Here is a 27,902-nt window from a genome sequence, read left to right as displayed (position 1 = left end):
ACTAGTCACAAGCTCTGTTGGGCCTTTATTGTATTTTAAAAGGTCATTTTCTGCACGAGCTAATCAGCATTAAAATACCTGATGCTTCTACAGTGCTCTGACTGCCTTCACAAGAGGAGAAATGAGAAGAGAGAAAGAAATCCACTGAGAGCGGCGGCCAAACAAAGCCTCTATTTGACCGGCAGTATGTGAGAGGGTGAGGTGAGAGCCCGGGGGACATCTCAGTCTGAGTCGCTGTGCCAAATCACATTTTACACACAGCTCCGAGGCCACTCACACGGGGGATTCCAATTTCCAGAGTAACAAAACATCATTTGACAGCAACATTCATAATAATGATAGCAGAAATAAAAAAAAAAAACCCAAACTATGCCCAAATTACCGTAGAAAATTCAATGTGAGGAATAATTTATAACATGGAAGGCTGGCCCATAGAGATAGGAGGGATTATCCTCTCAGTTTTTGTTGACTGTTTCTTTGAAAACTAGGTCGTTCATAGCAAAATACAGTAAACTGACTCACCATATGTTTCTGTGCAATGCACTTTATTTTTTCTCTTTTAGCCATGTGTCATAAAACTCCACAGACTGATGAGGTTAATGGGGACTGACAGCTGCTCCTCTCTATAATGATGATCATGTTTAAATACTGTTCCATAAAACTATTTTGTTCCTCTCACGGGGAACAGTATGCGTGTCAAGTAAGGACAACTCTTAAGAAGGACATATAAAGGGTGGATAAAATAACAGAAACATAAAGACATAGCAAATCTCATGCAGCAGCACAAAAGCAGCTTTAAAGAATCTGCCACAGCTGTAGTGTGTTTTGCAGGGGATACCAGATGTGTTAAATATGTGCTGCAGGTGTTAATGAGTTTGTTTTCACCTCCTGTAACTTTGCTGTCTTCATGGTACCACTTCATGCAACAGTCATTAGCTCACTCATTAAACTTGAATACTCCGGTGATACTCAACTAGCAATTAATGGGCCAAATCTGGCCCCCGAAAGGACGCAGAGTGGCTCCCGGACCATTTTCTAATTCACAAAAAGTGTTTCACACTGGGAATTGTTTTTGTACTTTTAGTATACATAAGGTTCCAGAGTGCATAAAACAGCATCAAAACAGAGCTTATTTACCAAAAAAAAAGTGCCAGTGAAGGATCCTCCACACCCCCTGACAGAGGTACTAACTATGACACTAATGTCCTAAATTCTAGAAATGTGATGGAGTCCTGGATACATTCTACAATCCCATCCTAAAATTCTAGAAATGCGCTAAAATCCCAAAAACATGCTAAAATCCTGTAAACTTCTTTTAAGTATGAAACCCCCATTTTATGCTACTATATACTTTAATTCAGTTTCTTTGCTGAATCTAATGGGGCAACTATATAGGGCATTGGCATTTTGACCTCATTTTGTCCTGTTCTTTTAACTGGATTTTTGCATTTCTTTTTGTGCTGTTATATGTGCAAATAAATTAGACCCAGTCATGTGACAGGACAGGGTTGAAAATAAGCTGTGATATTAAAAAAAATCTACATCATAATTGGAAAGCGCGACGCCCCATGTAAAGAGGCTACATCCTAACCGTAGCGGCCGCAGGTTCGAATCCGGCCTTGGCCCTTTGCTGCATGTCTCCCCCTCTCTCTTGCTCCCTTTCACACCCACATTGTCCTGTTAATTAAAGGCAATAACCCCCTCCCAAAAAAGGACAAATTTGGTAAACCCAATCACCAGAAATAATGTTGAGCGATTCTGCAAACCACAGATACATTTAACTTGTACATTATTATGTGGCTGATATGTTTATGCTTTGGACTTCTTTACGTTTCAGCAACACAGTGGTTAGGTTTTAGGTTAGGAAAAGATCATATTTTGGCTTAAAATCCTAGCAGGAAATATAGCAATATCTCGATAAAAAAATGACCAGTTTTGGGCACAATACCTGCTGGGTGTAAAAAAGTGACCGGTCACTATAAAAAAACCACACGTTTGGTTTCTAAAAAGCAGCTTGTAAAACACTATGCAGGTTTCCTTAAACCCTCAAATTGCACAAATTGAAATTGCAAATACAAAATAAACCCAACAGAAACACACCGATTTTGAAAATCCACTCACGATTGGTATTTCAGGTAATATGAAAAAGCCATATTAGGCAAAACTGCAATGGAAACCCTTTTTTGGCTTCTGTAGGTCTCAGGATGCTATGGCTATGTGCTTAATGACAGGAACTACAAAAGGTTATTGTATTGCATAACTCTTCAAAAGTTCAGCGGATCATCAGGAAGTTTTGTATCCACAATTCCTCTGTGAAATCGTGGACTATCACCTCCCAGAAATCCCTCGTATGTGGCCGCTCCCATTTACAGTATAAGGGGCTTGCCTTTCCCTTATCGCTTACATAACAAGCCTACGTTGCCTTGAATTAGAAATAATAACAGCTAAGTTTTGCACAAATCTGTAATGGAAACCTGTCTAGTAACAGGTTGCTAAAAAACATCCATACTGATGCCAAAAAAGCTATTTTTTAGCCAGAACTGGTTTTCTCAACAGCAGCAGGTTGCTAAAAAATACTCACATTTGGTGTCTATAAATCTGCTTTTTAAACAATAGAGGGCTACTTAAAACACCTACATTGATGCTTACAAAGCCCCTTTCCCAACAGCAGTGGATGCCTTAAAAACACGCAAATTGGTGCCAAAAAAGCTGCTTATAAAACAGCTATGGGTCGCTAAAAAAACACCCACCTTTGGTGCCTGTAAAACCACTTGTAAAAATGTGACAGGCTGCTAAAAGAAATCAGCATTGGGGCCAAAATAAACATTTTTAAAACAGTAATGGGTCACTAGAAAACACCCACATTTGGTGTCTATAAATCTGTTTTTCACAAAGCAGCTACTTGCTTAAAAACACCCACATTGGTGTGAAAAAAGTAGCTTTTAAGGCAGCAACAGGTTGCCTAAACACACCCAAAAAATGCATGTAACGAGTGATGCATCACTAAAACACAACCGCTTTTCTTGTTTATTGGTCTCAAACAGTTGTCAGCAGCTTGGCAGGCGTCTTGCATAGGTGTCATGCCATCCACCATCCCCTCCACCTCAGATGACCAAGTTAGCTCCTACTAACTTACCTGACTTCAGATATGATACTTATGAAACGTACTAGTGTTGCCTATTCATGGTTTGCAGAGACACACAATGCCAACATTTTTCTTCTGCAGACTTGGCTGTATTTAATGAGTACCATTTTTCATCTCTCGTCTGTCTTTGGCCTTTATGATATTGGACCCTCATGACTTAATTACATGACAGCTTGACAAGTAAGCATTTGATACGTAAAGCCATTCTGACAGCAAGTTTCTGTCAGGGAGAAACGAGCAGGAGAGCGAGAGCATCTTTGTGAATGAGAGAGAGAAAACAACAAAAATAAGCCAGTGACAGGGAGACATGGGGGAGAGGGAGCTGGTGCTGAAAATGGGGACCAAAGTTATGACACTGAGATGCAAAAAAAAAAAAAAAAAAAGTGATAGAAACATGAGTGACAATTGGAAAGAGGAGCTAAATATATGCCTGCTGCATTTTCACTTCACACGAGCGTTCAGAGGGAAAAAGTGAGAGGAAACAGAACTGTGAAGCCTGGCAGTGTGCTTGGTCAGCAGGAAATATCTGACATGTTTTGCACTTTTTTCTGCCTTCACATGTCTTTTTTTCCCTGACAGAATAATTTATTCTTTTAAACATTTTAGGTAATGTGTGAAGAGCAGAAAGAGAGGACGGTCCTTCTGCAGGATGTAAACTCATTTAGCCTTCAAATGCTAATTTGTCCTTTTAAATGGAAGACAAATTAGCTGTGCGATAACTCTGACCTTGTGTCACTTGAATAGCTTCTAAAGGCTGATTGAGAGAGAAGAAGCATTGGAAAAGCCCTCTGGACAAATGCACGCACCCACATGCACGTGTACGTAGAGAATGGATCAGGGGAGAACTGGCATCAAGATCAGCTTTACTTACAGATTCCTCAAGAGGATTGCTGGTGTTACAGCTGCAGGACATCAGCGCTCTGACAGCGAAGTACGCCCAGAAAGCTCACTAAGCAAATTAATTCCTTACTCTTATGTCGACTTAATTGCTCCGTGTACTCTAGAGACGGAATTCACCTATGCCAGCAATACATTCACCGCCTGTTCTTTGCTATTTTTTTTGTTGTTGTTTAAAGTTAACTTCACTATAACTTCAGAGCCTTAATTAGGTTGGGTCTGAAATCACAAAAGGATGCATTAAAAGAGTAGCATATACACTGCAGACCAACTGCTGAACCGGGGTAAACTCAGCTCTTTGTGATGGATACAGAGTCCCCGTTACAAAGAGAACAAAAGCAAACGTTGGCAGGCAGACAAATGGAAAATCCAAACAACTTTAGTGCCAGAAATAGGAATCAGATCAGAGCAGTGGCTTAACCAAATCATGTAAACTAAAAGAGTCCGTACGGGAAGAAACATCCGGTGGAAGGATGCAGAACAAGGTGAGGGAGACGCAACAACAAGGAATAAAACGCAACACAGTCGGGAAGAACAAAAGAGTGACAGGAAGAGCTAGAGACTCTGGGTGCATACGTAATTTTGTGGAAAACATTGTGCATCAAAGTAGACTGATAAAGCACAAGGCGTCATTTTAAAGGTAGAGGAACAAATCGATACCTTGTAGAGACAAGAAAAACACCCATGTATATGTGTGTGTGTGTGAGTGTGTGTCTGAGCAAGACGTGAGCTTCCTCTGTTTTTTTTCTCTCTCATCTCCCTACAGAAAGACTTTCAAAATTCCAATACTGTGACTGGGTGTTAAAAAAGTTTTGCTCAATATTCCCCACTTATACAACCGACTGAAAAACACTACCAGATACAAATGTTTTCCAATACAATAATTGAAGCTGTCTCTTTTATTCAGATCAGACTTGTCTCCCTTTGCCTCCCGTCTTCCATCTATAACAAGTCCTCCAAGCTACACATGTTGTCTATCAAGGCCCTCTAGAATAACACCTAAAGATGTTTTCTGATCTGGCACTGCTATGGATAAGGTTTGATTATGTTAACGCACAAATATAACTTTGTTTAGGTTCAGAGATTTGGGTACAAATAACCCTTTGAAACCTGAGAAAATCGGTTGAATTTCTTTCAAAAACATGAAGACAAGAAAAATCAGCCATAAATTAGCAAGCAATTAGCAATTAACAAGCAAAAGAAGAAAAGTAAAATCCAAAAACAAACAGGAAAAATTCTCAGAAAATCATGGTTGAAGTTAAAATGATTACTCTGTTTCGGTTAGGGGACCTTATTGTCATCATGGTCACAATAATTAAGATTGTGGAGCAATCGCAGTCATGGTTAAAGAAACCATTGTCAACTGTCGATATGAACAGCGTTCTCTTGTGTGAATTGTCTGATGTTTTTTTGTCCGACCAATCAACCTCAACCTCGCTCCGTGGGCTTTGTGACTCCATGACAACATCACACTACCGCCTCTATGCTTGAGGGACAAGGCGTACTTCTTATGCTGAATGGCTTTGTCACTTCATAGTAAACAAATGCCGTTTTTTGGCATTTAGAGAAAGGACTCATACTCTGGGTTTTTTTTTGGGTGGACAAACTCAACATTGAGTGTGCATTATGTCAGTGAGTTCTCTGTGTAAAGCTGGACATACAGTTCTGTGTTAATACATGGGAATTCGTAAAGAGATTTACACAGAGAAGGGTGTTATGGGTAAGTGTAGGTTGCAGGGGAAAAGGCTGACTAAAAAACACCTGGTGATGGGATCTCCATCAAGAGGCTGGGAAACAGCTGGTGTTAGATAGAAACAAATGCTAACAAGCAAGGACTCTCGAGGTCTCCTGTTGACGGCGTATACTCTAAGTGTGTTAGACATAAGTAAGTAAGTAGGTAGCTGTGGCTCACAGAGGAGCTGAAGTGCACATCTTCAAGCTTTTGAACAATGAGCCGTGCCACTGTGCATGTCAAACAAGCTTACTGGTTCATCACATTTCCTCTAAGAACGTTGGTTGAAAACAGACAAGAAAAATGTCAGACCAGTCACTAGAAAAAAAATGTTGGCATTGTATGTTTATACAAACCACGAATACGTGGTAATAAGTTACATACGTGAGCTGACTAGTGCTAGGTGTAAGACATTTCTGTAATTATGTTATATTCATCTCTAATCCAGTAAAGTAACGTGTCACTTTTCTTAAGTCGGTTATCACATTATAGTAACTGAACAATCTATCATTACTAATCAGTGGCCCTGAACACGTTTCAAATCAACTTCAGCCACTTCTAGGCCCACTCATTCATTACATAACATCAGTTATTACAAAAAAAAACCAAAAACTGTGTGTCATTATGGATAGTAACTTGAGCCTGGAGCAACATGTAAAAAGTAGTCCAGTCTTGTTTTTACCAGGAATATCTCCAAAATAAGATCACTTCTGTCCTTCAGCAACACAGAAAAATATCACATGCTCTTATATCCTCCTGCTTTGATTACTTTAACGCCTTGTTCACCTTCCTAGACAATAGAGCTACAGAACAGCTTCAAGTGTTCAAAATTCAGCAGCTACACTTTGACCAACACAAAACGATTCCCGCTATTAGGAAAGTCAGTCTCTTACATTATTTTATTGAGGCCTATTAAAATATTATTTGAGGCCCTTCGTATTTGTACTATTCAGCTTTGAGAAGGACAACACTCTTTTATATGTTTATATAGTTTGATTTTGAGGCAGCCCACTGCAGTACTGTCTTAATTTTGCTGATCTGTATTTTGTCATGTTTGGGTGTATGTAAGGTTTAACGTTATACTGTTAACTGGCAATTATGTGACAATAAATCTCAGGTAAAATTGCACAGTAACGCATAAGTAATGAAAAAAATTACTTTCTACAGGGAGTAATTCATTACTCTTTGTCAAAGTTATGAGTGATGTGTAACATATTATGTTTTTAAGTAATGACCTCAACACTGGAGCTGACTTTATCGTCTGGAGGTGGAGGGGAGGGAAGGCGGATGGCACGACACCAAAGGAGACACCTGCCAAGATGCAGACCACTGTCAGCGACCCATGAAAACAAAAATGGTTGTGATTTAGGGAGTCATTGCTGTGTTTCCAGCAGTGTCTTAGCCATCCAATGTGTGGGTTTCTTAGCAACCCTTCACTGTTTTTTCAGCGGTAGTAGTGCAAAAAATGCATCTCCTTTTTAAAGAGACATCACTGCTTGTCTAACAAGGACTGTGCCACCAAACCAGGCATTGAGGCCAGGTATATATTCTATCCTGTGCACATTCGCTTACTGTATATGACCCCAGCAGAAGCATGTCTCAGCATTAAATCTACAGAAAGCACACAAAGGATCAGGAGGACTTTAAGCTATCCATCTCTTTTTCAGCATCTTTTACCACCATCCTCAGGCCATAAACAAACACTCTCATGGTCAAATGGGTCAAAAGCAAGTGAGAAATAGCTTACCGATTGTTAAACCTTCACTAACTGTATTACAGTCGCATTATTTTGGATTCACTGAAGAAACTAAATGCTACTTTAGAGCCATTAAAACTTATTTAACAAATTCAGTAACCTGAAGCTCCACCTGCCTTGAAGCCTCCCACCACTGGAGGTGGCGTTGGCTGCAGGATTGGTTGTTCTGTGTGGGAGATCTCTCACTTCCTGCACTGTTGGTATTTAAGTGAACCAGGCAGATCAGAGATGGAGCTGTGTGGGTTTTTATCTGTCACCATCCATGCCTTACAGGCATGTTGGCTCAGGTGTGCAGTGTCGGACGCTTTGCCTTTCCTCGCCTCTGTGTTTAAAAGACACTCAGTCTGACAGATGGTAGCAGAGTATGAATGGGAAAATAGGACTAGGCCCACAACTAACAACTGTTTTAATTAGCCATTAAATTAAGTTTTTTTTTAATTGATTGATTAATTGTTTAGTCTAAAAATTGAAAAAATCACCTTTTTCTCAAGCTGAAGGTGATGTCTTTAAATTGCTTTTTTTTTAACTGACCAACAGTCAAAACTCTAAAGATGTCTCATTTACAATGATATAAAATTTGAGAAAAGAAGCACAACGCTCACATTGAAGAAGCTGGAACTAATAAATGCCTGGCTTGATTGTTTCATAAATGATATCAGGTGTAGGCTTTGGGGGTATTATGGTATTGCGGTATACCAGGGTTTTAGAAATCCCAATGGTATGTTTTTCAATACAGTCATAAATAATGATATATTTTATTTATGGGCACCATTCAGGACACTCAAGGTCACCTTAAATATACAACAATGATAAAACAACAAAATATTAGGACAGGATAGGTGCTTCTCTTTTCATTGAACTAATTGTATGTAGTGATACATAGTGACACTAAGTGGTGGAGGGAGTAGTTACAGGACTGTAAACAGCTGGCAGCAAGCAACAGTAGAGAGAGACTGCGGGGAATAATGGCATGGTTTTGACATCTAACAAACTGGTTAGATTCTTTTAGCAAATATGGAGGAAAAGGCAATGATCAAGTTGACAAGAAGTGTTCCACAAAAAGAAATAAGACGAAAATAGGAAAATTCTCAAAAAACTAGGGACAAGTCGTGTACAGATTATATTTTTAGAAATATGTTACAGAAAATGGAACAGATTTTTTATAATTAAATTTTTAACTTTTCTTTCAGGAAATTGTCTTGTTTTTGGATTTTACTTTCCTTTTATTCTATTTTCAAGTAATTTTCTTTTTATGTGTGTATATATTTAAATTTTCAGTTCTAGGTTTATTTTCAGGTATCACTTATTAAAGTTATTTCTTGTAGGCCTGACTTTTTACTCATATCTTGCTGATTTTTGGACTATTTCTTAAGTTGCTAAGTGCCGCCTTATGTTTTTCATAGAAAATCAAGCCAATTTGCTTAGGTTTCAAAGAGTTAAGAAAAATAGGTGTGAGAATGCTCTAGTGAAATTTCAGGAAGGTATGTTACATTACATACTGCCCAAGCCTAATAGATGACTAAAAATATTCATCAATTATCTGAATTATTGCTGACTAAGTTTCTGTCGATTGACTAGTTCAATTGTGACTAGCTGACACATTGTTTGAGTAATCCACATCTAACCTTTATCCTGCAGTGTGATTGGGACTGCTGTCTCTGCTGGCTGGATGTGACATTTTACGGCTCTCAGTGGCATTACAGGCAGCTGGCCAATCAGACACCTTTATCATGTGTCTTAGAGATTGTCATGGTTATATTCTCCATCGACTCACTGAGATGGAGTTTTAATGTTTAAGGCCAGACAGGCTTATAGTGCCTTTACATTTGGTCTGTGGGTTTTATGCCAAGCTGGTGTCACAGCAGGGCATCTGGCTTCGCCCACTCCATCCTGTCGGGTTATGTTCTGTAACTCTGGTTCTATAAGCACTCTCAGAGCCCTCTAACCTCAGCTGTGTTCATAATACCATCTAATTCTACCCAGGTTTGGAGTATGTGGTGTATTCACAGAGGACAAGTGTCAAAATTACATATACTCAAAAAGGCATTATGCAGGAGTGTGCTGTTAATGTACAAGACTGTCTCACATCGCAATGCACAAAGGAAATGTAGGAGTTGCACATAGTTGAAAAAAAAAGATGTGGTTGTGGATAAAGCTCATCAGAAAGCAAACAAAAGCGTATTATTTCGTTGGAGAAACATTTTTCTGGCTATTTGTGAAATTAAACTGGCAAAGGAATGCTCAGTCAGTTTTCAATTTCAATTTGAAAAAAATAAACCTTTAAGGTGTAATAGAAATATTGCATTCACGAGAATGAGACAGATGCAAGGTCACACTGACCTTGACTTTTGATCAACAAGTTCTAATCAGTTTATCTTTGAATGTTTTTGCCAAATTTGAAAGAAATCCCTCAGTGAATGATCCAGACAAGGTCAAAATGACCTTGAATTTGCCAAACTGAAAGAAATTCTCTCAAGGTGTTTTTGAGATATTGTATTGTGTCAACAATAATGGGAAAGACAGGCATTCAACCCAAATACATAATACCTCCTGTTACAGCTATTGCTGGCACAGAGGCATAAAAAGAAGTAGTGGTTGGGGATAAAACGCCTCTAGAAACTCCCCAGAAAACAAACAAAAAAAGGTATTATGTGTCTGGGAGAAACATTTTTCTGGCTGTTTGTGAAATTATATTGGCAGTGGCATACTACAGTCAGAGTTTTTCCAACTGCAAGCAGCTTCTCTATTTTCTCTGTGTTTGAGCCATTATTGAAGTTGGTGGTGTTTTCTGTGTTTTGGATCTGGAAAAAAGACTAGGTGCTGAGTGGCAGCTACGAAGAGGTACGCTCTTCCAAGATACAGGTGAAAATCTACAGACTTCTACAAGTGTAGCACATTTTATTGTGCCGTGTAAAACCTTGTCAATTACTTCCAAAATGAAGCTGTTTTAAAATCTGATTAACACCTCCCTCAGTCATATGCCGCAAAATTGACAACATGTTCACTGCCAACATTTCTCAGCACAGTATCCCCAGATGGCAGCTAATGGTGAAGACATAAAAGATGGGTGACAAATTAAAAGGAAAACCCTTCAATTACTTCAAAAGGAACAGTGACTAAAGCGTCTCTGTTATGCTGTGGGGGGCAATTTGCTTGCGTGGTTTGGTTCCACTTGTCCCCTTAGAGAGAAGGGTCACTGCAAATCAATACAAAGTTGGTCTAAGGGATCACCTTTATCCTTTGATGAAACATTTCTATCCTGATGGGAGTGGTCTCCTCCAGGATGACAATTCCCTCATTAATAGGGCTAGAAAGGTCACTGAACAGTTTGATGAGTACGAGAATAATGTGAATCATACTTATGGCCTTCGAACTCACCAGGTCTCCACCTGATTAAACGCCTATGGGAGATTATGGACTGATGTGTTAGACAGTGCTCTCCACCACCATTATCAAAACACAGAATGAGGGAACATCTTTTGGAAGAAGGGTGAACAGTTCTACAGGCTGGAAGAATCAATGCCAAGGAGCATTGAAGCTGTTCTGGTGGTCATAGCCACATATAATGGTACGCACATTCCAAATATATATCAAACAATATCAAGAACTAGAAATGCCTCAACGAACCACTCAAGTTGAATTTATAGTTTCCATCCATGTCTGTGGTAAAGTGGATGCTTTCCATACATCTTCCCCCCGGCAGCACAGGAGATCTCTACAATCAGCACTGTTTCAAGGTGGACACCCAAGATTAGTGTCACTAATTCAGCCTCTGACCAAATAACTTCCCTTCTGTCCCTGAGATATGGTGTAGTGGCTGGAAAAGTGTTTTTGCAGAACACCATGATGCCACAGTGATGTTGACCTTTGACTTTTCGGATATGTTATAACATAACGAAATAATTTTATTCCATTATACATTTGTGTGAAATTTTGTCATAATGAGCAGATGAATTCTTAAGTTTTGACCTAAACGTTCTTGTGAGCTCAGAGTGACCTTGACCTTCGACCACTAAATTCTAGTAAGTTCATTGGACCTTTGTAGAAAATTTGAGGTAAATTCCCTCAAGGCCCTCTTAAGATTTCACGTTCATGAGAATGAGACGGGCGCAAGACGTCACAGTAACCTTTGACCACAATGTTCTTATCGGTTCATTGTTGAGCCACAGTGGATATTTATGCCAAATTTGATGAAAATCCTTCGGGTTTTTTTTAGATATTGTGTTTATGAGAATGAGATGGATGCAAGCTCACAATCACTTTGACGTTTGACCACCTGATTCTAAGCAGTTCTTCTTAAGTCTAAGTGGAAGTTTGCGCCAAATTTAAAGAAATTACAGAAAAGGTTTCAGTGACCTTCACCATCCTAATGGTCCTAAAGGTGTCCTAATGTTGACCTTCACCATTAAAATCACATCAGTTCATTACTGAGTCCAAGTGGATCTTTGTGCCAAATATGGAGAAATGCCCTCAAGCCATTCTTGAGATACTGTGTTCACAAAAATGGAATAGACAGACAAACAACCCCATAACATAATGCCTCTGGCCATGGCTGTTGCCAGTGCGAAGGCATAAAAATGACACCCACACACACATTCAACCCAAAAACACACACCTGAGCGAATAAACTCATGATCATGTCTAAAAATTCCACAATGACTGCTCTCATAAAAATTCTGGCTTATTTCAAACCAGCATGTTTCCCATAAATGTGGCCATTGTGACTATTAGTTGTGCAACTTTTCACTCTCTGCCTGCGCTGTTGAGATTCAGGAAAAACTAGTCCTCATGCAAAACAATTTTGATCCCAATACAGGGAGCTGATACAGCTATTCCAGGTGACTTTTTTGTGTACTTTTAGTTCAGAGAGAAGCGTTTCAATTAATTAATCTAAAAATTATTGCCTGAATGTCTATAATATATAATATCAGGTGGCGAGTGCACAGCATATAGTTTCACAGAGACATTTACTCTGTGAGAAAAATGCAAGGTAGAAATAAACCTACACACCTGGACTTTTCACTGTACTACAAGAACAGCACACCACTCTAAACTGCAAATGCAGAATAGCTGAACTTGTTGGATATCAGGTTTGTTCATAAATATCAGACATGACTTACATTTTGACGAAGGGGTCAGAGTAACCGTTGGAGTCCATGGCAGCCAGATGGGCACAGCGTATGATCCCAACCAGCAGGCAGCCCTTCTCTGTGTTATAGCACAGTGACACCAGGATGCGGCCGCGCTGGGGGACACAGAAAACAACGGTGTCAGACACAGCACCTGTTTTCAACCTGACATTTCCCTCTTCAGTGAGCACACAGTGGGAAATCCTGCAGCAGGGTCAATAAAGTTTCTCAGAACACTTTTCACTCAAAGCATCATAAACTGGAATTGCCGTCTCACAATTGTATGCCTCCATGCACTAGTCAAGTTACACTTACAGTTAACATCCATGTCTGTGAGAACATGGATGCTTTACGCACATCTTCCCCTGGCAGCACAGAAGATCTGTATGATCAGCACAGTTTCAAAGTGGACACACCGAAGATTAGTGTTACCAATTCAGTGACCAAATGTCTCCCCTTCTGTTCCCGAGTTATGACTTTGAGTAATGTCCAGAAAGGTGTTTTGGGCAGAACACTATGATGTCAAAGTAAAGTTGACCCTTGACCTTATGTCATGACATAACTAAATCATTTTATTCTATTAGAGATTTGTGTAAACACATTTTCACAATAAGCAGATGAATTCTTAGGAGTTATGAGCAAAAACATGTTTGTGATCTCACAGTGACCTTCGCCACAAAATTCCAATCAATTCATTGGATTTTGGATTTGAATTTGAGGTAAATTCCCTCAAGACCTTAATTAATGTCACTGATTCAGTATTTCTTCTCACTCTGTCCCACAACTCTCCGCTTGTAGATCTCCTCAGATCTAGTTAGAGTTATGTCTTTGAGTAACGCCAATAAGTCTTTTTGAAGAACATTCTGATGGTGAAGTTGAGCTTTGACCTTTTGTCCATAAAATGTCATCACTTCATCATTTTATCCTATTAGACATTTGTGTAAAATGCCATAACTCAGGGCATTTCTGAGAGATCAGGTTCAAGAGAATGAGATGGACACAAGGTCACAGTGACCTTGACCTTTGAGCACCAAAATCTCTATAGTTCACCAATGAGTAGTAAATGTTTTTGCAAAAGCTGAAAAATGTTGTCAGGGTATTTTTGGGATATCACATTCACAAGAATGAGAAAGACAAAGTTACAGTGACAGTGTCTTTGACCTTTGACCACCAAAATGGAATCAGCTTATCATTGAATCAAAGTGATAGTATATGACACATTTGAAGAAATTCCCTCAAGGTGTTCTTGGGATATGCATTCATGACAATGGGATGTACGGACAGATGTATGGACGAATGTACGTCCATACATATGAACGGACGGACAACCCAAAAACATAATGCCTCTGGCAGCGGCTATAGACAACTAAAATTGGATTAAAATAATTGTGAACTGCTACAACATTTTCACTTCCTAGGATATAGTGTTTTAGTTGTATGGGCAACAGGAGCATTCAAATTAAAGCTTGTAATTAAAGGCTTTATCTAAGGCCAGCAAAACTACATTGCTCCTTTCTCCTTCTAATCTCCAGCCTGAACCATAAACTGAGTCTAATCAGAGACCAAAAGCTATTAGCCTCTGTCTCTAAAATCATGAAGAGCAATGAGATAGGGACCACCAGAGGAGGAAAACACTGGAGCGGCAGCCTTGGTGTAATTTACAACATGTTGCTGTATGTAGTCATGTGAGTAGTTTCCCTTCACACAAGTCTATTAGACTTCATGCCTCAGACACAAATACTGATTAAAGATGCCTAATTAAACGTTTTTTCCTTTAAAGGAGGTGAAAATAGAAAATAAATTACAATTGCTTAAAAGATAAGAAAATGTATCAGATATAGGAGTAATAGGAAATTACAGTGAGCCGTGTTTGGTTGAAGGCGGTAATAATAAGATCAGTGATGATAACGCTGATGATAGTTTTACCTCCTCCTCTGCCACGACTGCTCCCTGCTCCACCGTTTGATTGTTAGCTTCTTTATTCTGAAATGAGAAAGAGAGACATCATGGTTATAGCCTACAGAGCCTCCAGGTGCATATCTATTACACATTAGAATGCATTTTGAATTGATGACTGATAGCCCCCAGGCAAACATGCTCAATAGAAATAGGACCCATCTTGATATATATGTCCACAGAAACCCATTTTGTATGTATGTGCAAGCACACATGCACATAATGTGCCTACCTGTGCAATTCTCTCCAGGCCCATATTGTAGCGCTTGTTCTCGCCCTCTTTCAGCTTCTTCAGAGCCACTCTCACCTCGCCGATGAATTCATTTCGTCCGAGTCTGTCCATGTCACACACGCACAGCCTGTTTGCACGCAGACGCGCATACAAATGCAGAGATACAGAGGAGAGAAGCAGGTGAGTCACTGAAAAGTTACAGATGAACCCCCGCTGCCGCTCAGCTCCACTCATTATTGTGAAGCGAGCGTAGACTGTGCCAAATATATCCAAAGTGCATCTGAACAATCAATCAGCTCCTCCATCTGCAACAGAAGACGGGTTCCCGGTGGTTTCACGTGAGCGGCCTCGTGAATGATGAGAAGTTGTGTGACTGCTGAGGAGAGAGAGAAGGTTTCCAAAGGCTTTCAATCTCTGCTGTTGTTCCAGCAGACACTAATGTGTTGTAATTGAAGCATGTAAGAGGGCAGAGATTGTTTGAAGCAGGTAATCAGTTGAGAGGACATTGATTTTGTTTTGTTTAAAGGTAAAACCAATTAAAATGACTGCTATCAATTCATTTGCATGCACACTGTGTTATACCAGCCTGGTTGGTCTGGAAACAAGAAAATGAATTCAACACAAGCTCTTAGCGCATTATGTGGTGGTGCGCAAAACGTGTTAAAATTACATGCTAGCAACCCCAAAACAATGTAAATGCAAAGTTAAAGAGTATCTTTTATCATGGTGGACACATGAAATAAGTGAAAAAAAAGAGAAAGTCAAGGACAAGGACTTTTTTTTCCAGTCTGTGATTTGCCTCGAGTAGACTTTTATAGCAAATTTCGGACAGACCATATGCACTATGCCACAGGACGTTGGTATTAGAACAAATTAGCTAACAGATTGATAAATGTAATAGAGTACTCCAGGAATGCATCCTAAAACCTGGAAATGAGTTTGCATTTCAGCACCTCCCTTTCCCTTGTCTCTAAGTCAATGGGTTTTTGGTTAGAAGCCTGAAATAAGGTCTGAGTTTAACACAAGCTGAGAAGACTTTCACATTTTGTTCCATTACATAAGATACATCAGTAAATACCCCACTCAGAACTTTGAAGCTTTTATGTGTTTTAAAAAGACAGCTGCTATCAAGTGGCTGAGCCGTACTGTGCTGAACATGGATTTACTATCTCGTAGTGGTGGTAGTTTGTTTATAGCCTAACATTAGCTTTGTGCTTCTTGCAACTGCATTTAGGCTTCAAAAATCCTTAAAGTAATGTTCATTCATGAAATGATCTAGCTGAACAAAACGTGTGAATATCATAAATATTTGTTTTCCACAAAGTTTATTTTTGGCAATAATCCAAAATCCAATGGAAAAATCCCATAGGCTTATTGATGGGAAACAGGGCCACGCAAACTTCAACATCAGCCTTCAGAAAAACATCCCGGCACTCTACACAGCTTCATGTATACATTTTTTTCTGAGTGAAATGTTCATCTGCATGTTTTGCTACCTAACATTAGTAGCATATACTACTCATATACCTTTCAAAACTGGCTATACACCTGATGGGCCAACCTCCAAGCTAATTTGTTGCCATGAATCATTGGTCCTGTTTTTGTCTCTGTGCTGCTCCATACATGTATTCCACAAGATTGAACAGCAATGAAAACACCTAAAATTAACTTTTCTGCCATTTCTGCTGTGGCGTTTCTATCCATCTGTAAAGAGATGCATGTCATGGCGTTAAATTTTAGGGTCGTACTCCATATACTATGTACTATATGGAAATACAGACACAAACAAAAACTGTGTGGAAGCAAGGTGTTATGCAGGTACATAACGATGAAAAGTATGTTTATGTCACTCACTTCCTGTATAGTTATTTAATCGAAACCAGTCTTTTCTTAAATATAACCATAATAATACTTCATACATATGCAATACCATATGTATTTTTTTGTTCTCTAAACTTTAGCAAATGCAAAAAAGGCTTTCACAAACCTAACCAGACTGCATCCATCTCAGAATGTTATCCAAGTTAACCAAGTGTTTCAAACTGCGACCACTTGTAATAAACTTTGCACTGGCATTGTTTTTATGTTGCCAGCATGTATTTTTATCCCATTTCATGTCCACCACCACATCATGCTTTGCTAAGAGGTTGTGTCACTTTTTTTCAAATTTCTGAGACTTTGTTGGTTATACATATTGTAGTTTCAGGGTTTTCTGAAGATGTACTCTAATACCCAAAGAAAAACAGAAGTTGACAGCCATGCATGAATCTCTCTTCGGTTGCATTCTAAATTTATAAAGAGACAACTGTATCAGTATTTTGTCTATAGCTATAGTTCTGTAAAATGATTTCCTCCACAGAGCGCACTTATTTAAACTGATGCTGCTGTTTGATGGAGGGTGAAAATTCCATCAGCTACAGTACAGTCTTCACAGCCCATCACCTGCTACAATATTCCCTCTGTGCTCACATATTCCCAGATGGACTGTCACTGCTCTTGATTTCTTTCTCGCTCCTCACTCTCTATTCTCAACCTTTCTCTCTGGCTCCCTACACACACGCACACACACACCTTCCCCCTCTTCCTGTTCTCTTCCTGTCCCCCTGACATTTGGACATTTGACATGCTGGTTCCAGCCTTTTAGTCATAACGGATGAGTATCACTAGCAGGAGCTTCAGAATAACTCTGACTCATGACCACTGCTGTCAGATGATTTATATGCCTTTGCTCTGTCATACATGCAGGGTGTCTTGTGATGAGACCAAGGTTGCTGTTGAAATGTGACACCAGTTCCGCCCAAAACTTTTTGGCTTCATCAGTGCAAACGCTCCATCCGTTTTCTTCGCACCCTCTCCCACAACTCTCCGCCTGTAGACCTCCTCTAAAACCCAAACAGATGCTCGTGGAATCTGTTCAACCTGCGGTGCCAAATTTAGCGTGGTGTCGGTGACAAAATCCGCCTCATGAGTTACATTAGATTATCAGGGTGTTTTAACACTGCATGGTGTCTGTACTTGTGAATGTTATTTCCTTAATGGTCTCGAACAAGTAGAAATATTTTTTTCATTAGGATCACAGCCATGTAATGTGGAGCTCATTGGTATTTAAAATATAAATAAATAATCCCGCTTTGTTATGCCATATTGCTTCGTATTCCATGTTTTAAGGATTTGTGTGATTAAAGGCTTAACTCTGTCTCCGACATTTGGCAATCACCTCATGTTCCTAAATAGTAATTGAACAGTTCAAGTCAATTTGCATGTTACAGTAAAATATTTAAGACATTAATATTTTAAAAAATATATTGCATGGCTAGTTAAAATTATACTCTAGACTGATATGGGGGAAATCCCAGCAATGCATACTAGATATACTAGATATACTAGATATGAGACACAAACCCAACGTCAATATCAGATAACATTTTTTTTAAGACTCGAAAGAGCCTTCTGCTGAATACCAATCATGTGATTACTTCATACAAGATTAAGGAGCCCATGTTACACCTGCACAAAGCGCCACAGACTGCAGAGAAACTCTCATTACTAGTTTCAGACTGACGCAGTTGTCATTTTCATGGCCAGCTCACACACTGTTTGGTAGCAATGCCCATCCTTATGCCCATGGGCAAGTAGGTCTAAAAATTAGGTGTAGTCATGTGCATTGCAAGTGTATTGCTATTTTGAGGCATCAGAAAATGTCACTGACCAACAAAAATCTGATCTACAGTGAGATTGGCACTGAATTTGCCTGCAAGTTAAAGGGCGAGTTATTCAGATAGTTAAGCCCGATATACACTGTGAAATTTTGGGCTGTCTTAGATGAAAAATGACCATCATGACGGAAACGTGGCGATATCTTTGGTCATGTCTCTTAAATGGGGGTCCAAATTCGCACAGCGAAAGAGGTTCTAGGGTGGTCATCGTCATCGTTGTGGGAAGTGAAAACTTATTTGCATTTTCTTGGCTCTGTCTTAACCAGGATTGACCCAAGGTCAATTTGTCCAGATGTTCTCAGCAATAGCCCACACCTGCCCCTCATGCTGCATGTCTATTGGTATGTCTAACATACCACTAGACATGCAGCATGAAATGATGCACTGATCAGCACGACTCTGCAGGTGAATGCTAAATGCTGGTAGATGCTAATACTTAAGCCGAGCTATTGTTGCAAAATTGGCATGCCAAGTTGGCCACCACTACAGCGGCGTAGATGAATGATGCACGCTGACGGCGTTTCGTTCTTGTGTATTGGCGCTGCTGGACGTAGGTCTTATCTGGATTCAGTAGGTGATGTCATCGCACAGTCTGCATACACCAAACTTGATGTCTTACCCAAGTTTATTAAGATCCATGTCACACAGACTATCTTGCACTAAGCTTTTAAGATTGCAAAAATCTTACATTCTGCAGGAGGCTAAAGATGCGCCTTCATAGACGGGGTCACAACAATTGTACACTCTGCCTGTGACACACATAGTGACGCACGAATGGCTAGTGGCTAAATTAAATAATACATTCTCTAAAGTGTGAACGTAGCAGAGAGCAGAGCAGAGCAGAGCTGCTGTCCCACTTCCCATGAAGAGAGACTGTGTTGATTCATGAAGTTAAAAGTTTTGTTCTGTTTCCTCTTACAAGTTCATAAGTACTATTTTTAGTTTTGCTTCTTAAATGTCCCTCTACATTTGCTGCAGTGACATTACTGATTACTACATTACTCTTAGCAGAAACCACTAGCTCTCCAATTTGCCGAATCTGCCTTGTGAGTTACGGTGTGTCAGCTGCAGGCTCACCAGTTAACTAACAACAGTAACACTGAACACACTCTAAATGCACTTGCACCATGCACTTTAGAGACTACCATCATGCAGCGTTGCGAGGCTGTAGAACGCACAGCAGTGCCTTGCACTAAATGCTAACATTGGGAGTCGGACTGCCCTCCACTGAATAAATAGGGGACATTATTTCTAAGTATAACTGAGACATGTTCTCTGCACTTTATTAGGAAAAATAAAAGTGTTAATGGTGTCCATCGGCCTACTTTTTGCCAATAACAATTATTATGGCAGATAAAATTGGCTGATTAAATCGGCTTGCCGAATAAGCCATTAGTATGTTTTGGTATAAATCAAAATGTTGGATAAATGAGCACTAGATCAATATTAGAGGGGGGGGGGGGGGTCTGTCGGACATTCTATGGCTGCATCCAATATTTCCAATCCTAATTAGAGATGTAAACCTCACGGCAGCGCTGAAGAAAAAAAAAATAGGATCACCAAAGCTGGCAGAATTCATTATCTTGGGACAATGAATGTATGCAAAATATTTTACAGCAATCCATCCAATAGTTGATGAGATAAGACAGGCCGGACATGATGTGAACTGATGGACAGACAGACATTGCCACAAGCACTGCAAAAAGAAAGCAACCCCAACCAAAACCATCATTCTTATCGAGACATCTAACAGCTAATCAGAGATTTTTTTTTCCTTCTTCCTGACCATATCAGTACCCGACTATACGTCTCACCTGAGGCATCCAGTAGCCAATCTCAGCCTCACCCTCAATCCAACACCAAATCAAGTCCTATATTTGTCCCTATCTCGCCACAGCCGGGGACAGTGCGAGTCTATTACGAAACCTGACAGAGGGAGGGAGCGATAGAGGGAAGAAATTGAGGGGGAGAGACTAGACCTGGCACTGACATCATGATGGTAGTCTTTTAACACACGCACACGCACACACACACACGCACACACGCACACACGCACACACACACACACACACACACACACACACACACAGATAATCGTTTTAGTGATTAAAGCCAAAAGAAGTCTTAAAGCTGAGATTCTCCCCAAAGTCATGAGTGTACAATTCACCTCAGTTTTTCTGTGCATCTTTTAAAAGGCGCTGTTAAAGCGTTGAGTCATTTAAATGAGGGGAGGGATTGAGGCGCAACATTATCGTTGTCACTGCCGTACTAAATCATTTGAAATTTGCCCAAAGGCGGAGGCAGACTGAAGTGGCTGATAGAGAAACTGGACCTTATCTCAAAATCATGTCGGCCTCGCCAAAAAAAACAATCCTCAGAGCAACTCAATCTGTCTCAACTAAACACTTCAAAGCTGACCGATAAATCTGCTCGTTCTCGGCTCACTTTCTCACGTTGTTGATATTCTCTAGAAATTTCTCTCAATATCAGCATTAAAAAAAGCCCATATTTTTACTGGATATCAGTGAGAACTTTCGTTCAAATGAGACAATAGTGCTTTACGACTCAAGAACAGACTAAATAACTTCCACTTGGCTTGATTTTTCACTCAAGACTGGAGCACCTCCGGCAGCCTTCCTGCACCAATTGAAGGATTAGCTGGTATGAGGCCAACCGTGAAGTCTGAATTGAGGACAGTAGTTATTAGTTTACTCAGCTGATTCATTCTTAATAACAGACTAGACCTCCAGTGGCCCCTAGAGATACATTCTGCACACTAAGGAATACTTGAACACAGAATATAACAAAAAGAATGCTGTTACAACTTTGAGAGATTTTCCTTTCTCCAAGCCATTTCATAACCAGCCTCTATTTAGCCATCCATTTTTATTTAAGTGCATTTTACTTCGGCATAATGGCTTTATATAATCATTGTAACTGCAAATGAGTGAATGAATGGCGTAATAAATAAATAAATGCAGAAACACCAGTGCTCTCCCTCCACTTTACACACTGCATAAATCTTTTTACAGCATTTATCCTTCAGGACAAAGAATGGTGCAGTAGAATGGACTTGACGCCAAAGAATCTTTTAATGACTCAAAAGTTTTTGGCCACACTCAAGCTTTTATCATGGTCTCTGATGTGGGCTGAGGAACCAAACGGTAAGTAACTGCTTAAAGACTCATAAAAAGACTTTGATGACATCAAACCCCCTTTTTTGATGCTATTTATGGTCTGCAGTTCTATGCACTAGCCTGTTTATGTATTTTGATGCAGTATTTACTGCTCTATATCGTTGTTGTTATTGGTAGTGACGGAGTCCACCATTTCCAGGGTGGATTTAGGTTGTCTACCTAAGTACAAAGGATTCTCAGGGAACAATGCATGTGTAAAATCTAGCACAACAATAGCCTCACTGTTCACTCTTTTAAGTCACTGCCAATGCAAACCAAGCATCTCAAGTACTGCTGCCTCACAATGACTGAATTTGCATGCACACTAATATTCCACTATTATTGTGAATATGACCATATGCTGATTGTGATACAGATCGTGTTAACAGCATGTTTCATTTAGATATACCAAATGAGGTCTTTTTAAGAATTTAGCTTTTCTGATTAAGAAATGGGATATGCTGACATTATTCAGGTTTTAACCCTTTGAAACCTGGATTGACATCAGTTTTCTTGTGTTGCATTCAGATGCCTTTCACAAGCATTTAAACCCTTGAAACCATCAAATTGGTTTGATGTATTTTGAAAACATGAAAAAAAGGCAATGAGCAACTTGGCAAGAAATGTCCTGAAAATTGAAAAAAAAAGGCAAAAGGTGACAAGAAAAATGACTTGAGGAAGAAGAGAAATAAATAAATCCATTTCAAAAGTAACGGAAAAGGGTATATATAATTATTTTAATGATGTATTTAAAATTATGTTATAAAAGGAAAAAAAATAAATTAATCATTTTAGGCACTTTTTCTGCCCATTTTCTTGTTTCATTTGTTTCATGTTTTTTTGTTCTTTTAATGTTATTTTCTTGATACTTGGCAATATTTTGGGTCATTTCTTGTAAAGTTACTCTTTGCCTTCTGATTTCCTTGAAAGGAATCAAACCAATCAAATTATTAGGTTTCAAAGGGTTAGTGGTATTTAGACTTTTATATAGACAGTTATAGCTTTAGACAGTTATATAGCACATCCAGAATATGTCACATTTGGGGTTTTTACTACAATTTGCTACACATGGTCTCTTTTCTGTTTATGGTCAGCTCTGTGCATTGTACACAGACTTCTTAGCAAATACTTTGCAAGGCTGTGCCCCCCCAAAAAACCCACATTTCTGGTTGGAAGAAGACATATATCTACTTTTTAATCATTATGAAAGACTTGGATGTTCACAGGCTTTTGAATATACGAAAATTGTGCAACTCAGACATTTTTAAGAAGGTGGTTGAAAGAATGAAAGAGGGAGGGTTTGTTTGCACAGTCAAACAAGTGTGCAACTGGTGGAAACTTCTAGAAGTGCAAAATCCGATTTTGATGCAATAAAGCAAAATGGGAAAAGGTTGCTCCAGCTCCAGTTTTCTATATTTTGACATGACAAATGCCATGTTAGCACACGGTAATGCATGGCTACATGTAAGCAGGGGTATTAGTGGGATGTTCGTTGTAATTAGCCATGTAAACAGCTTAAGGCTCATTCATACTCCATTTATGTATGGTAATGAAATCCCTTCATATCGATGGTTGAAAATGCCACATACTTCCATGCTGTCTTTACTTGACTGACATAGATGCATCCACCTGTTGGCACTAGAGAGCGTGTCAAAACTTCCAGACAATAACAAAGGAGGTGAAGGTGGAGGAGGTTCAAATAATGCACCTTTCAACGGCAGTGTTGTTGACGGCGGTGGTCTGTGAGGCCATGGAATAAATTGCTACATTCATTCATTCATTCATTGTCTGGCACGGCTTGTCCTCGTAAGGGTCACGGGAGGGCTGGAGCCTATCCCAGCTGTCATTGGGCGAGAGGCGGGGTACATCCTGGACAGGTCGCCAGACTATCGCAGGGCTAAATTGCTACATGTAGACAGAAAATTCTTTTCACTATATTATTGATTTATTGATTTATTCCTTTTTTAAATTTCTGAGTCCTCTCCTACTGTTGTATCTCGCCTGAACTACACTAAACTGTCCCGACAAGCTCTGGTGGTACTGCTCCATTTGTCGATATCTTTAAGCTTTCAGAAAACATGCAAAAATACAAATGAACAAATGTAGAGTAGGAGGGAAGGCTCCTTCCATCCCTGTAAACATATCTACTGTTGAGCATAAATAATATTTAAGTATGATTATTGTCTTTTTCTGCATAAATGGAATTTGTATTTCTGACAAACTAGCTGCTCAAAAAGTCACAAAGCCACAGGTGTTACCAAACCTACCAGGAGTGCAGGCAAAGATTACAATTAAACCTGAATTAAAACACAGCTTAGAAATAATCACTGTTCTCACTTAGAAACACATTATGCTGTAATTGAATGGGTTTGCTCTGACTGCAGTGTGGCTCAGTTCAACTGTAAACTTTGTACCGTCCACGTCTTCAGGCAGGTCTACGGAGAGGCTGAGTCTGGACAGAGTCCTGCCGCTCAGCAGTGCACAGAGCACAGGTATCAAAGAGTACAGCATCCCCGCCTTGGCGCCCTGCTGGGACCGGCAGTGTGGGCACAACCCGGTGAGTAAACATCTCTCCGGGGATCCCTCTCTGCTTCTCTTTTCTCTGACTGTTCGCTGCCTTCTGCGGAGTAATGAGAACAAAGTCTGTCTGTTGGCTGAGGTATCATGCTGGCGCCTGAACACATCCACTGAGAGTTTGAGCAGATTTTCTTCCTCTCTTTATCTTTCTCTGTCTGTCGCGTGCTGTCCCCGCGTTCCTCGCTGTCAGACAGCGTTTCATTCACTCCTGCTCGTTTGCTGTCTCACGGATTTTTTACTGTCCTCATTCTTTCGTTTTTTTGGGCTCCCCTTTGAGTAAAAACTCCTCCCCATCACTCACCCTCTTTTCTCAAGCTAAGTGAATTTTCTCATTCATCACTCTACCCATCTCTGTGAGCCAATTTCTCGCTTTCTATAGAGCCATGGATTCTCTCCATCCCGCCATTCTTTCATCTTCCTCAGTCTTGGCCTCCCTCGTTTCGCCTTCCACACCACCTTATCTGTCACTTGACATCATTCACGCTTTTCCTCCTGCTCTTTTTGTTGATCTTGGCAGTCACCTCTCTCTCTCTATTCATCTCTCGCTTGACACTGGTCACACTCTGCCTCCTCTTCCTCGTTTTGGCATCCCAGAGCCCCCATGCTGCTTTGTGTCTGTGGGCTATGTCCTTGAACAGAGGTCAGGTGGGTTTCCTCTAGTTTGAGGGGTGACTCCTCATTCGCTGTGAGTGTGTGTTTAGGGAGGGAGAGTAAATGTTATTCCCGAATGTGTGTGTTTGTAAAAGCTCAAGGACGTGTGTTATTTGTTTCCTACGTACAGGGGAGGGGCCATGCATGTTCTTTCCTGCCAGTGATTGCCCTTGACATACACACACACGAGGATGAGAACACACCTGACTGCTCGCATTTGTGTGTGTGGCGCAGACGGGAGTCGTGCATGTGTGAGCTCGTGTTTCCTCAGGATAAACAATACCATCCGACCCTATTATGAATCTGCTGAGCAAACTGACACTGATTGTACGCACTGAACAAACAAAACCGTCTCTGAATCCACTTACACATGCGGTGTGACACGGGTGTATCAGACTTTTTGGGCCAAGATGGCTACGCTTGACCTCAATCACTCCATATGGAGCGCACAGTAGGAAAGGAAGGGGGAGGAGACTCAGCCAACACCTGAGCGGTTACCGCAGCAACAGCAAGTAGAACAGTTGGCTGGCGCCGCCCGGCTGAAATAATGAATTACCTGGAAAAGCCCACTGGGAAGCAGAGATGGCTGTTGGCAGTTCACGGGAGAATTGGAAAGCATGGATCTTCATTCTCCACATAATAAACTGGTCATTTGGCTCTCTGTCTGGGGAAAACTGCTAATTGGCGGTCAGAGGAAGATTCAGAGAGGAGCACCTACCTGAGCGTTTTGGTGGTCATGTCTGCGGCCGTGATGCCGTGATACACCAGCGTTTCATTCCACACTGGGTTTAGCGTGTTCTTCAGGGTTTTTGTGCGTAGCTTGTTTGCCTGAGAAGACAAAGAAGAAATATGAAAAGACTAGACATGCAGTCTTACTTGCACTTACAGTTTATATCCATTTCTGCAAGAACAGGTGCTTCACACACATCTTCTATACAATTAGCACAGTTTAACCCTTTGAAACCATTTCTGACACCCTAACAAATATTTAATCCTTCAAAAGAGCAAATTTATATTCTTTCCTTTTAAAAACAAGAAAAAAAGGCAATGAGCAACTTGTCAAGAAGTGTTGTGCAAATTACAAGAAATCAGATTTGTGAAGTTATTTAAAACATTTTTAAAAAAGCAAAACACATTTGTAATGATCATAATTCTATATTTAGAATTATTTTAGACTTTTTATTTTATTTTACTATTACTATTATTAATATTATTATTACACCTATTTTTTGTTAATTTTCTTGTACCTTTTATTTTACTTTACGTACATTTTAATTTTAATTATTTATTTATTTTACTAACTTTTAGGTCATTTCTTCTTAAGTTGCTAATGGCCCTTTTACCATGTTCTTGGAAGAAATCAAGACAATTTGTTTAGGTTTCAAAGGGTTAAAGGTGGACACCCAAGATTAATGTCAGTAATTCAGTATCCGAGCAAATGGTTCTGAGATATGATGCTGAGTTATGGCCAGAAAAGTGTTTTTGCAGAACATTAGGATGTCACTGCTGACCTTTGACCTCTTGGATATAAACGTCAGACCTTTACTATTATATCCTATGACACATTTAAGTAAAATTTGAGCATTTTAATTCTTGACTTATGGCCAAAAACATGCTTTATGAGTTCACCATGACCTTGACCTTTGACCAGATTCTAATCAGTTAGTTTATCATGGGGTCCAAGTGAACTTCTGTGCAAAATTTGAGGACAATCCCTCAAGGCCATCTTCATATATTGTCTTCACGTAAATGAGACGGCTGCAAGGTCATAGTGACCTTGACTTTTGAACACCAAATTCTAATCAGCCCACTGTATCATCCAATTGAATGTTTGTGTCAAGTTTAAAGAAATTCCCTCAAGATATTTTAAGATATCGCTTTCACGAGAATGAGACAAATGCAAGGTTAACGTGACCTTGACCTTTGACCACTAAAATCTAATCAGCTCGTCCCTGAGTCTATTCAAACGTTTGAATTTGAAAAGAAAAAAATCCCTCAGAGGTTTTCTTAAGATACTGCGTTCAAGTATGAGACAGATGAGGTTACAGAGATCTTGACCGCTGACCTATGACCACCAAAATCTAGTAAATTCATACTCGTCTCCACGTGGATGTTTGTGCAAAATCTGAAAAAATCCCTCAAGTCTTTCTTAAGATATTGCATTCACAAGAATGAGACAGACGGGATTACAGGGACCTTGACCATGGACCTATGACCACTAAAGTCTAATACGTTTATACGTGAGTCCAATGGAATATTTGTGCTTAATTTAAAGAAACTTTCTAAAGACATTCTTGAGATATCGTATTCATAAGAATGGGCCAGACGGACATAAGTATAACCCAAAAACATAATGCCTCCACTCCTCTATCACCAGCATGGAGGCATAAAAATCATGGGAAGGGAAGGATCAAAAGAAGAAATGTTTTAAAGGTGAGGGAGCAAAATCAGATCAGGATGAGAGAAAAGAGAATAAAAGATCATGAAAAGGAAAAAAAACCAGTGACACCAAAAGATCAAGAAGGAAGGAGAGAAAGAGTGTAGAAACATCATTTATCTCTGTCCCTCAGGAAATCGCAGACATCTGCTGCCTACTTTGCAGAGGAGAGCGAGAGGACGCAAGGCTTCCCTCGTCTCACCTGTCCGTCTGTCTCCTCCCCGACATGATAAGACCTCCAAAAACAAGCACCCTGTCTGAAACACAACACAACACAGCAGCCAATTAAGCTGCACAACACAGTCGGCATGAAAAATTCAAGCTTTCCAGGAGAGGAAATGCCCACGAGCCCTTAATAGCTTCACCATCCATAAATAAAGTTAGCAGCCACTTGCTGCCTCATTCCCCACCACTGCCTTCAGGACGTGTTTGTCTTGTTTAAGTTTTTATTTTGGATTTTCTTTTGTATGTATTTTAATGTTTATAAAGCCTTCCAGG

The 27,902-nt window shown here is 39.9% G+C and overlaps 1 protein-coding gene across 1 annotated transcript in view; it reads right to left on the bottom strand.

Annotated features, from left to right (window-relative positions):
* doc2d (double C2-like domains, delta) overlaps positions 1-27,902 on the bottom strand; it is a 53,888-nt gene that overhangs the window by 11,865 nt on the left and 14,121 nt on the right. The window contains exons 5-8 of the mRNA XM_042485351.1: positions 25,686-25,795; positions 14,848-14,974; positions 14,586-14,642; positions 12,651-12,775 (exon numbers count right to left, since the gene is read on the bottom strand). Of these exons, the coding sequence (XP_042341285.1) occupies positions 12,651-12,775; positions 14,586-14,642; positions 14,848-14,974; positions 25,686-25,795 (419 nt within the window). The remainder of the gene's footprint in view (positions 1-12,650; positions 12,776-14,585; positions 14,643-14,847; positions 14,975-25,685; positions 25,796-27,902) is intronic.

The sequence above is a fragment of the Plectropomus leopardus genome, chromosome 4 (assembly GCF_008729295.1).
Source record: "Plectropomus leopardus isolate mb chromosome 4, YSFRI_Pleo_2.0, whole genome shotgun sequence".
NCBI classification, from domain to species: Eukaryota; Metazoa; Chordata; class Actinopteri; order Perciformes; family Serranidae; genus Plectropomus; species Plectropomus leopardus.
The sequence above is the reverse complement of the archived record's forward strand: the minus strand, read 5'-3'. Positions and strand labels throughout refer to the sequence as shown.